Below are 12,275 nucleotides of genomic sequence, written 5' to 3' on the forward strand. Positions count from 1 at the left end.
TTTGTCTCTGGGATCCCTCCGCTGCCCAGAAATTAGATCTTTTCTTTGCAGACTTGTGAGAAACCCAGATATAGTCTAAGATCCCCCCCCATTTATGAAGAACTGTTGGAAATTAGGTTTTTTTAATTTTTATAGATGTCCTGTGAAAGCATTAGATTTTAGGGTTTCTTACGAAGGCTGCTGCAAAGCAGCTAGCTTTTTTTTTATAAAGACATGTGGGTTTCTTTTATGAAAAGCCTGTGAGTTATTTGGCATTTCCAAAAATTAGGGTTTTTTTTTATGAAGGTCTGTATAGGCAATTGGGAGTCTGAAATTTTAGGGTTTTATCAGAAATTTGGAGATTTCTCTACGAAGGTTTGCTGTGAGAGAAATTAGCGTTTCTGTAACTTAGGGTTTCAGAAGACCATCATTATCATCATCAGATACCATTACATCAGGCAGCATACATTACTCATTGCCGTCACCCTCACCACCATCATGATGGAGATGGGGCAACAGTTATACAATGATGCAGGAGGCGGTGGAGCACTGCCACCTTCTTCCTCGAATTCAAATTCCCTTCAATTCAGCCCTCAATCAGCTCTTACAAGCAATGAAGACCTCTTCCTGCTCGATCCCGACTTCAGCCCATATTCCACAGATGCATCCATAGAGCCCTTCAATATCCCCTCATTCTCGGTCCAAATGGGTGGCGATTTCTCATCAGTATTCATGGATCAATACTCTGCAAACCTTCAAGGCAATAGCAGTTTCATGGAAGGATTTCATCAAGTTAGCCCTGTAATGCCTACTTCTAATGGAGGGTTCTATGCCCCGGCAGATGAGTGGTCAGGAACTAGTACTAATTCTATGCAAGAAGGAGGCCATGGAAACCTAAGCAACATAACTTCAGTTAATTCTCAGGTACATTCTCTAACGAATCCTTCCTTCATTACTGGTACTAATCAATCCATGACTTTGGATGGGAGGAACCCATTACCACAAATACCCTATGACAATGGTCTTCAATCTGCCCAAGATGGGGTTGATCGTCATCAGAGCGTAATAAACAGAGGATTGAATCAAGGAGGGGCTGATCAGATGATAATAATGGGGAAGCAAGGACATTTGGACCCTGGTCAAGAAGGGTCTAGTCTTCTTGCTTCTCAAGGAATCAACCATAGTCAAGGAGGATCTAGTCTTATGGCTTCTCAAGGAGTCAACTCTAGTCAAGGAGCGTCGATTCTTATGACTTCTCAAAGAATCAACTCTTGTCAAGGAGGCTCTAGCCCTGTTGTTTCTCAAGGAATGGTCAAGCCAAGTCAAGGAGAAGTCAATCCTAGTCGAGGGATTTCTGTTCAGAAAGTCAACTCTAGTCAGGGAGGGGCTACTCATCTTACTTCTCAAGCAGGGCAACCCAGAGTAAGAAATCATGAGCTTCAGAATCTTGAGTTATTACAACAAGGGAATGTAGACATTCCTCCTATGCTATTCAACCAACAACAACAATCTCATACTGATCAAGTTAGCATACCCAATATTATACCTAGTAATAGCACAGCTTCAGCTCTTCCTGAAACCAGTATACTGAGCTACCCACTAGAAACAATTAGGGTTTCCACATCTGGATTTGAACCTCGGACACTTAATCAACTAGGCACAATCCCGGGAAACTCTCTCACTAGAGCTGGCATGATGCAAAACATATTACAAGCCCAACAACAGGGCCCTAGTGCAATGAAGAGCTCTGTATCAAAACCAGGTGGAGAAGGGGATGCCTCTGCCATACTGACAAGCTATCAAGATGCCAATTCCCTTTTCCAACCAGGGATCGGTGAAAGCAGTGTCACTAAACTCTCAGGTAGTAACCAATTTGGGCAGCTTAATAATGGACAGCACCAGCAGAATGATGTGCAGCAGTCATTGATGAATTCCTCTTTCCAAATGCAAGGAAGGCTCCTGCCATCGCAGTCTCCTGCTCAGCTGGAGTCCATCTCCCAAGGTCAAGGTCAAGGTCAAGGTCAAGTGCAAGTGCAATCCACTTTTCCGCAAGCTGCAAGTCCAAATCAGCAACCTGCTCGTTACCAATCTAGGCAATTGCCTGGGGGGGTACTGAATGCCAATCAGCAAACGTCTTTTCATTCAATTCAACCTCCTGGCAACCTTAACCCTAGCCCTAGCCCTAATTCTAACCCGAACCCTAATCTGAATTTTAATGGAACACAACAACCCATGATTCCTCAAATTCCAAGGCTGCTCAATCCAATGCTGCAAGGCCTGAAAGTTGGGGCACCACAACGTTCTCCTTTGGGATTTGGTAATAGTGTGGATGGAAATGCTAGAACCCAAATGCCGCCTCCTATCGCTGCTCGTTGCATACAAGTTCTCATGCACTATATACAAGAACAACAAAAGAAACCACCGGTCAGTTCTTTTTCCTCATTGTTCTCTCAATGTTTCCTCCTTTTCTTAACATTGCCTCTCTCTGCACCAGCCTAGTGTTGTCTTAAGTAGCTTAATTTGTAAAGCCACAATACCATCATCATTCATATTTATAGGCATATAGAGCGTCCATCAATGTATTCTCCAGTCCTAGAGTCATTTACTAACTCTATATTGAGGCCTTGAAATAAAATTCTCATTTATATTCCTCTGCCATTTTATAATAATCATAATGTGGTGTGTGAGTAATTGGCCACTAGTAGTAGAGGGGAGTGAAAGGATTGAAACTTGCTTGTTGTAAAAACTGAACTGCAACTTCAATATGAGGCTTATAGTGGGTCAAGTATATTAAATCCTGAATCATATGAGGAAATCCAGTAATTTGTTGCATATCATGTCAATAGTTACCATGTCACGCTTAAATATTTATTTTCCCCTCTTTATTTAGCATTGTTTTAGTTTCTAGGTTAATTGCAACTCTTCTTTATGTTTGGATAACTCATGCTGCATTGTTTTGGAGGTCTGAAATCTTTGCATCTCCAAAAAATCACACTATCATTGATACCCTTATGGATGCATTCTAATGTGGTCTTTTAACTGATTGCTTTGGTAGTTTCAAGCTAACAAGGTGAAAGCATGATTTTTCGGTGGTACTTCATGTGTTTAAAACAGGGAAGTCAACCTTGAAGCATGATTTTTTGACCTCTCCTTAATGTATATAAAACAGGATAACGACATAGCCTTTTGGAGAAATCTCGTCAAAGAATTTTTTGTGCCTGGTGCAACGAAGCGATGGTGTTTGTCAAGCTATAATTCATCACCCATGGGAAGACATGCACAGGGTCTCTTCCCTATGGTGAGCAATTCTCCTTTTATATAGAATAAAAATACTTGTCTAAGCTTACTAGATCAACTATTTTGCGAAGATCCTTGTTTGATAAAGTGCAAGCACTTATATTTCGTTATTAACTTTGAAAGCCCTTATATGTAGTTACGTTTGAAGTTATTTGGCATTTCTAAATACACATCAATTTCTTCAGAAAGAAAAAGACATAAAATTGGAGCCTCTTTTGCATGTTTAATTTATTTCAAAGAATTCTCTGTTGTTTATTCTTGTGCTTTTCCATTTCTGAATGCAAACAATAAATTATAAACTTTTCACGCCAAATAAATTTACATAGCTACAATAGTTTCTTACTGCTCCACATACTTGTATTGATTATTGAATTATGATCGATGATAGATGGTTTAATGTATATTGCCCCTGGGGTTTAACTCTAAAAATACCTATTTGGTCTCACATGTTTTTGTCTGCAGGATTATTGGTTCTGCAATATTTGCGGGGTGTATCCTGGAAGGGGGTTTGGTAAGCCTAATATAGCATAATATCCATTCTTGATACAAAGATTTATGCATATATATAAAACTGCAAGTTCTTTTCAGAATCCAGCACTGATGTTTTACCAAGGCTTTTCAAAATCAAATATGCCAGTGGATTGCTGAACGAACTCTTGTTCTTGGACATGGCAGAAAAGTATGGTGCTCAAATTATTGTTTTCATATTTTCTGAACAACTGCAATGTGTGTGTATTACATGTTTCATTCATTCTCTGTTAGAGCAGAAGATATATGCTACCCAATGGAAGGCTAGTTCTAGAGTTCCCAAAGGCTGTTCATGAGTCCATCTTTCCTGAGCTGAGAGTAAGAGACTTGACATTGTTAGATGTAAAATCCTTGGCTTTAAGAATGGATGAAATCCATTATCTTTGATATTGCTAATGATAGTTGGGCATGTGAAAGCGATGTAGGTGGTGAGATATGGCAGGTTACGTGTCACATTCTCGAGCTCCTTTAAGGTATGGTCTAAAAACAGACTAGACCTGAGGTGTTTTGTGGATGGCTGTAATAGATGCTGAATGTTGCTTTGGTAGTGGTTTAACAGATCTACTCATGGGAGTTTTGTACAAAGATTCATGAGGAGGTTGTTTCAAAAAAAAGCCTTTTACAACAGGTATGGACTGTACATATATGTCTACATCTGCATGCATTCTAACTCCTTGCAAATGCTCTTATAAGGGTATGCTTGATTTACATTTTCTTCATTAAACGATGTGTGTCTGTTGTGTTGTGGCAGGCACAACAGTTAGCAAAACTTGTAATGGATTGCAATCAAGAAGGTTTCGATAAGAGTATAGGAACTCTGAAAACCCACTGCCATGAGTAAGATGCCATGTTTTAATACTTCCTCTGTTATTAGGTAATTAAAAGTATGTGCTAATGTCCCTACAAAACAGCTGGTGTTTTTGTTACACTAATTATATTTGTATTGCCTGCTTACATAATGAAATCATATCCATGGTGTTCTTAATAATTTTGTGTCGGAGTGAGAATATACTTTGAAGTTCTCATTCAGTTAGAAATGAAAAACGGCTTTCATATCTATTATCATAATTATGCATTTAGATTCTCTCTTTTTAGACAATTCTTTGCAGCTTGAACAGATGGAGTCTAGGTTAGATTGTCTCGTTACATACACTTGTGAAATTAGCTATATGAAAATAACATCATATATTGCTATAACTGGGGTTACAATGTACAAAAATAAATAAATAAAATCTAGGAGACGTGGAATGTGAGTGGATCAACTGTTGAACACCTTCATAGGATGATGCCATATAACATAAATGTCCTCCCTAGTGAACTGCCTTGGGGTTGTGCCTTATCTCGATCATATCAATGTATCCTCCAATGCACTCTACGTCTTCTATGTGCAATGAGATGCAAGTTTTATCTGCTCACCCATTTGTGCTTTTGCAACTTTCAAATGGGATGAACAGCATGCTTCTTGAAGTTATGCATTTATGAGTTTCATCATGTATAAAACTTAAGACAAGGTCATCTTATCTATGCAATTATTGGCTGTGCAATTTATACTTGTACAATAATCCATGTCCCCTCTTCCTGTTAAGTGCTACTATTAAGATTGTTTCAATTTCCTGTTTCAGGGTTACATCTATTTCTAAACAACTGGAAAGCAAGCTTCAAGCTCCCAGTGTGAATGATCTTGGTTTTTCAAGACGTTACGTACAGTGTTTGCAAGTAAATAAAACATATTCTCTTTTTTCCTTCTATTTTTCATTTCGGTATCCTGATCCATTAAGTAGGCTCCTCAATTGAGAATTGGAACTGCTTATTTTTAGATTGCTGAAGTTGTCAATAGCATGAAGGATCTGATTTCTTTCGAAAGGAAGACTGGTTTGGGACCTGTAGGTGAGTAGCTCTACCCAGAACATATCATGTGATATTATCGGCAATGTAATACTGTTATTTCGCTAGAACCAATGTTTTGTGAGACTAGTGCATAGTCATGTGATATTATCGATGATATTTTCCCCCCATCAATGCTAGCTCGACATTCCTCCCGGGTATCCTGTTCCCTTTTCAACTATCCATTTTGATGCATATGGTGTTTGTAAAATTCATATAAAAATCTTCCAAATTTTGGAAGTGGTTTTTTGAACGAATAAAATTTGACAGCTTGTACATTATATACGCCCAAAAACCAAAACAATTTAGTAATGGATAAGACGTTCATTAATTCTTGGATAATGAGAATCACTGTAGGAAATATATTTGGCTCAACCAAGCAATGGTTGCCTAACTGTAGAGGGTGTTAATGTATCTAGACAACCATCTCACATTAGTAGGAATATGAAAGTTCTTATCATATTTATAATGAACTACAACATTACAGAAATAGATGAAACAACAATTAGACAATCAAACTAATTGATGTTTTATCCATACAGCAACCATACAAAGGCCTAGTAGACATCCATAAACCTTTGTTCAATTGTCTGTGTAAGCCTGCAAAATACTTGTAGTATAGAGTGAGACAAAGTGATGGCTTAGAAAACCCATCCGACTAAGCATTACTGTTAACTAAAAGTGACACACACACACACACACACACACACACATATAGATATATATGAAGAGATTGAATGATAGCACAGTGATATATTACTTCTAAATTATGTATTTCAAATACTTCTATCCACTAATACATGAAATTTGATGGTCATATAACAGCCAGCCTTTCCAATTTCCCAACCAAGAGGAAATTGCCCGATGAGCTACTTGCAAGGTCAACTGTAAATCAGATAATGACTCAGCTAACTCAAGGAAACATGAATTTGAACAATCACCGACAAGGGCCAATAAATCAGTCATATTTACATCAAAATCAACCTACTACCACTACGATGTCCACTAATACCATTATTCCAGATGTGAAGATGGAACAGAGCAATGGAGTATTACGCCAAATGCAGCCTTTTGGTCACCAAATACAGCCTTCCCAAGCTGTGGTTCAACCTGTAAATTTTAATCACATTGCACAGCAAATATATGAATCGGCGGCTGGGAATCGTCAGTTACCTCATCCAACACAATCTCAATCTTTGTATCAAACTGGACCACAAAGCCTTCCAGGAACACCTCAAAGTGATATGAGTGACATGAGAACCAATGCATAGACAAAAATATTACATACCTCACAAAGAAAAACATGTAAAATATGGGATATTCGAAGTCGAATTATGAACCAACCAAACCCTAAATTGGGTCCTGAAATGGGGGGATCAAAGAAGCATAACTTTCTCTAGAATTTGGAGCAAAGAAAATCATAATATGCTCTAGATTTTCAGAATTCTTTCTTTCTTTGTAAGCCATTGAATTATGGTCCAAAAAAAACAACAGAGCACATTTGTTGCTCTAGAGTTCTTTCCTGACCACTGAATTGTTGACAAAAAGAAAGACATGGTATGCTTGTCTGATATATCCATGGATCTTGCCATTTTATTGTGGATCAAACAAAGTGTGTGTATACATATACATACTTATATGTATATATATTGGATCAAACAGAATGAAGTTTCCAATGCCATTATTGTTGAAAAACAAATGACAAAGAAAGACATGGTATGCTTGTCTGATATATCCATGGATCTTGCCATTTTATTGTGGATCAAACAAAGTGTGTGTATACATATACATACTTATATGTATATATATTGGATCAAACAGAATGAAGTTTCCAATGCCATTATTGTTGAAAAACAAAAAGAGCATATGCTCTTCTCTTCAGAGGTTAGAAATCCAAAATTCTCTCATCAAAAGCATTGAAAACAAAGTTTTTTTCACATGGGGTAAATGTTATCGTGTGCACTATAAAAAAGTGTCCATTGACTTAATTTATGACCTCATAAAAGCATCATGGATTTCGATATGGAATAAATATATCCAAGGTATTAATCTTCTAAATCTAGGAAAATGACAAGAGATTACTTGCTAAAATACTGTCCAAGTTAGATGTTGCACTATTTTTCTAGGATTGTGATCATTATATCCCAATTGTGTGATCAAAATAGAGGACTTGGTTTCTTAAGATTGTAGGTCTGAAAGCGATTAAGAGCACTAAGGTTGTTAGGACCTTGTTCATACGACATACATATGATTATTGATGAAACACTACATTGCCAACTATGCTTTTCCTTATAAATGGTTGTTGATGTGATGTATTCACATTCACATTCATGGCACATAGCTTGTGATTTCCTGGTGGAAGATTCCACATGGACATGTCATGTCACATGGTAGAAAGGTCTTGGTTTCTCTAACTTCCTCCTTGTCATGTTGTCATTGGCAGTTGGGTTAGGATTTCAACCCACAATATCACATATAATCGTTGATTTGCTATCTTAAAATTTCACTCAATTTCTCTAAATGCAAAACCTCAAATGCACAATATAGATAAAGTAGACCTCACTAATTAGAGTTTTTTAATAGCTCGTTGATGCCTAGATTATAGATCAATAAATAGCAATATATAAAGAAACAAATAGTATATGGAATGAAAAGATAGTTCTTTGCAATCGTTGCTCACTACGGTTCTCCTACCTTTGAGTCAGTTCCCTCTTGTTTTTTTTTTCCTGAAAAATATCCTTTCATTAGTTATGAACAATTATTACAATAAAAACTGACCTACCATCAAGCTACCATTGATATGGTGCTTTCTTCCTTAGGTCCCATCCCTCAAGGATAAATAGTATGAACACTCCACCACTCCTTAACCGAGTTATGTGATTGGTGGTGGGAACAACCATACTGGTGGTGCTAAGCACCATTTAGGTCTTGAATTTTGTATTGTGAGGAAAGGGGCCTTCTTCCAATAGGCAATAAATTTGAGACGTTGCAACACTGCAACATTTGTCTCACCTTTAATATCCTCATACTGCCCTTTCAAGGTATGTACCATCTCCATCCAGACATTCCATACACTTTCCACTGGATGAACAATAGTATTACCAAACACCTTAGAACACCTAGGAGTCCAAATAAACCACATTGTGGTGGTGCATAGTAGCTCCCATACTTCTTGCATTGTCTTTAACATGTAAGGAGCCTCCATTTGACTTCGTTGCACCACCATTATCATTCCTCTTTGAATTCTAATAATCGTGTCATTTGAGCATGCCTCATATGGCCACATCACTTGTGCCACTGTAACCCATACTACCATACCCCACGAAAAACTGCAATCCCTAAACATACAGGCAACAACTCGGAACACTCGTCTCCAAACTTGTTGGGCAACATGACATTCCCACAAGCAATGTTTCAATGTCTCCATCTGACAACTACAATAGATGCATGCGGCCGGTGCAGCTGATTGTTGCAACCATTGGCCAACTGGTAATGCTCTATGTATTACTAGCCATTGGAAGACATTTATTTTCATATCTTGCTTCCTTTTCCATAATGTTCTCCAAAACTTTGTTAGGAATTCGGATGTGATCCCTTGGTGGGTCTAAAATTGACTCGCTCGTGGTGTAGTCCTACGTTGAGCTGCCAAAATGTGTCGTCCAATCTTAACTGAGTATTGAAAAAAACCACACCTTTCCGCACGATCAAACGGATATTTCCACCAAAATTCTCTCGGATCCCATTGCAACCTTATCAAAGGTTTCTTTTAAAAAACTCTCAGTTTCCAATGCTCCTTGACTGCCTCAACTTGCGGGTCGATGATCCACTTAGCTCCGTCATAAGCCAGGACCCTTCTTTTAGAAAATGTAGCATATTGCAAGATCTCTGTTTGTATCGCTGCTCTACATATACTACCATCTTCCTCCACATCATAGTCTTGATATTGTCCGCAAGACAAATGTCCCCTTACCCCCACTAGCACTTGAATCCTTGTAAATGCTCCTTCCCAGTTGGGAGGATTAAAGGACCATACTTTAGAGGCTGAGTGCCCCAAAACCGACTGCACCTGGTCCCACCTAATCAGCCCCCCTCTCAAGGAAGACAAGAATTCTGATCTGTCATTTATATTCAGAGTATGAAATGATTTCCATGCATCAACGGAAGCTCCTGGCCTTACATCGAGCTTGGCCCAATCCAATCGCATATGGGACCCCAACATGTGCCCTGAGGGCAAACGCATATTCGGATTCCACACTAAGTTTTGTCTCAAGTATTCCTCCTCACATGTTGGTACACCATGTTCCAACCCTTTATGTACATGCTTCCATGCTCGTAGAAGACCATTAAAAAAATTGTCTTCCCAATTCCTAGTCATAACATGTTTCTTGTCTGGTATAAAGATCCACCTTATGCTATCAACCCATAATCCACTCATCGGCAGAGCACAACGATACAATCTTTGCATAAGCAATTGCTTCCAAGGAGCATGTCCTGGTAAAAGGCCACGAACTATTATCTTTGCTAACAAGGCCATGCATTGGTCTAATGGATCTATAATCCCTAGACCATCGTATTGCTTCGGGGTTATCAGTGTACTCCAAGCCACCTTTGCTCTTACATGACTCTTATCCTCCCCAGCCCATATAAAATTCCTAACCAGCCTTCGAATTTGTCCAATGCACGATTTTGAAAAGATCCAAGATGAGGCTATATACCACACCGTAGATAGTAGCACATGGTTGGCAACTATCACTCTATCGGCCAAAGATAGTTTAGCATGGCTCCACAAGAATAACTTTTTCCTTAAATTTAATAGTAATGGTGTAGCATGTAATTCCGGAACCAAATCAATCCCAACCTGCACTCCAAGATATCGAACCGCAACTCCTCTTTGAGTCCACTGGAAAGTATGATGCGGTGCCCAACAAGGCAGCGGTTCCTTGCTCACCCAAAATGCAACAATTTTCTCCCAATTTAACTTAGCTCCAAACGCTATACAAAACTGTGACAAAGCCACTTGTACTTGTTGCAAATTCGTTAGAGTCCCATCCACATATAATGCAGTATCATATGCAAATTCCGAGTCCAATATATCTTGTCCATGCATTGGCATTGCCAAACCACGCAAACCTATAGATTATGATGATATAAATACATGCATTGCTTCCGCAAACAAAAGGAACAAAAATGGTGCGAGTGGACATCCTTGGCAGACGGATCGAGTAATATTAAACCAAGGTCCTACTCCACCTGCCAACAACACCTGATTATGTGCATTTCTATAAAGACAAGAAACACCCTTAATCCGTGCCGTGTTGAAGCCCAAGTGATGCATAGTACCTTCCAAAAAATTCCAATCAACCCTATCATACGCTTTCTCAAAGTCTAAAAGCAACACGGCTAGGTTTTGTTTGTTTTTTACCGCTATTGCAGTAGCCTCCCAAAATGTAAAAACATTATCCACAATACTCCTTTCCCTCATAAAACCAGTTTGCGATACATGAATTATCTTTGATAATACCTCTTGTAACCGAGAACTAAGCAACTTACCAAATAGTTTATAACTAGTATTCAAGAGGGTGATTGACCTCCACTTATGAATATCTTCTGAAACCCCTTCTGTTTTAGGTATAATCTAAATAAGCCCCTTAGATAATGACATGGGCATCTATCCACTTTCAAACATATGTTGGTAAGCATCTTTTAAATCTTTCTTCAGTATCCCCCAATATTTCTTGTAGAATTTAGGTGTAAGTTCATCCACTCCAGGACAACTATTGTCTGATAAAGAGTGTAACGCTTGTTCCAACTCCAATTCTATAATAGGTGACATCAATGAATCTTGTATTGCTTGAGTAACCTTGGGTTGAATTTCTGCCCAGACCTTCATTCTATTTTGGCTGATATCCTCAGAGATAGGCTCTTCTAACAAAAGGGTAGCATAGAATTTCGTGGAAATTTCCCGTACAACATTTGGATCCATTTCAAGTTCGCCATTTTCATTCCGCAAACAACAGGTTACATTAGAGACTCTCTTGGGGCCTTTAATATTAAAAAAATGTTTTATACATCTATCCCCAATTTGCGTCCATCTTGAAGCAGAATTGTGATATCGAAATTGACTACGACATTCTTCCATATGTTGAACTTGTTTTCGGGCTTCTTCAAGATGTGTAGCTATCCATGAACGCTCTGGCCGACCTTGTTGCAATCTTTGCAAAGATATCAATCTTGCCCTCATCCTTCTTTCCTTCTCTTGATATTCCATATATTCAGATCTTGATTTTAACACAAAATATTGTGATATCTCCGTCAAAGCACAAGCCACTTTGATTGTAATGGGAACATCCCTATTATCTTTGTTCCGCCAAATATCTGTCACTTGATTATACCATCTATCATGTAACATTACTTTTTCAGGTATCCTAAATCGTATGGACTCCCTTTTCGATTGCCCAAAGGTTCTCAATATAACAGGAGCATGATTAGAGAAAGTTGTGCCTGGCATAATAGTGATATTTCCCCCATTTAAGACAAAGGCCTCCCCCACATAAAATCTATCCAATCTTGAAAGATTGGTTCCAACA

General features: G+C 38.5%; 1 protein-coding gene across 1 annotated transcript; it reads left to right on the forward strand.

Moving 5' to 3' along the window:
* Positions 1-250: 250 nt before the first annotated feature.
* LOC147865407 (uncharacterized) lies at positions 251-7,365 on the forward strand. The gene is made up of 11 exons (XM_087318205.1): positions 251-2,403; positions 3,149-3,277; positions 3,739-3,787; positions 3,865-3,955; positions 4,044-4,122; positions 4,230-4,277; positions 4,364-4,432; positions 4,556-4,641; positions 5,427-5,520; positions 5,622-5,691; positions 6,514-7,365. The coding sequence occupies exons 1-11, from the start codon at positions 478-480 to the stop codon at positions 6,957-6,959; spliced, it is 3,087 nt and encodes a 1,028-aa protein (XP_087174331.1). The 5' UTR covers positions 251-477; the 3' UTR covers positions 6,960-7,365.
* Positions 7,366-12,275: the final 4,910 nt, after the last annotated feature.

Source organism: Azolla caroliniana, unplaced genomic scaffold, assembly GCF_043228905.1.
Source record: "Azolla caroliniana isolate FFs.n. ecotype wild unplaced genomic scaffold, voAzoCaro1.0.p SCAF_4, whole genome shotgun sequence".
In the NCBI taxonomy this organism is placed as follows: domain Eukaryota; kingdom Viridiplantae; phylum Streptophyta; class Polypodiopsida; order Salviniales; family Salviniaceae; genus Azolla; species Azolla caroliniana.

Excerpts from the sequence above, each read along its gene's own strand:
- LOC147865407 (XM_087318205.1), top strand. The coding sequence starts at position 478 with ATGATGGAGATGGGGCAACAGTTATACAATGATGCAGGAGGCGGTGGA. Across the intron at positions 3,956-4,043 it reads TTCTTGGACATGGCAGAAAA|AAGATATATGCTACCCAATG; the intron begins GTATGGTGCTCA and ends CTGTTAGAGCAG. Across the intron at positions 4,433-4,555 it reads AAAAAAGCCTTTTACAACAG|GCACAACAGTTAGCAAAACT; the intron begins GTATGGACTGTA and ends GTGTTGTGGCAG.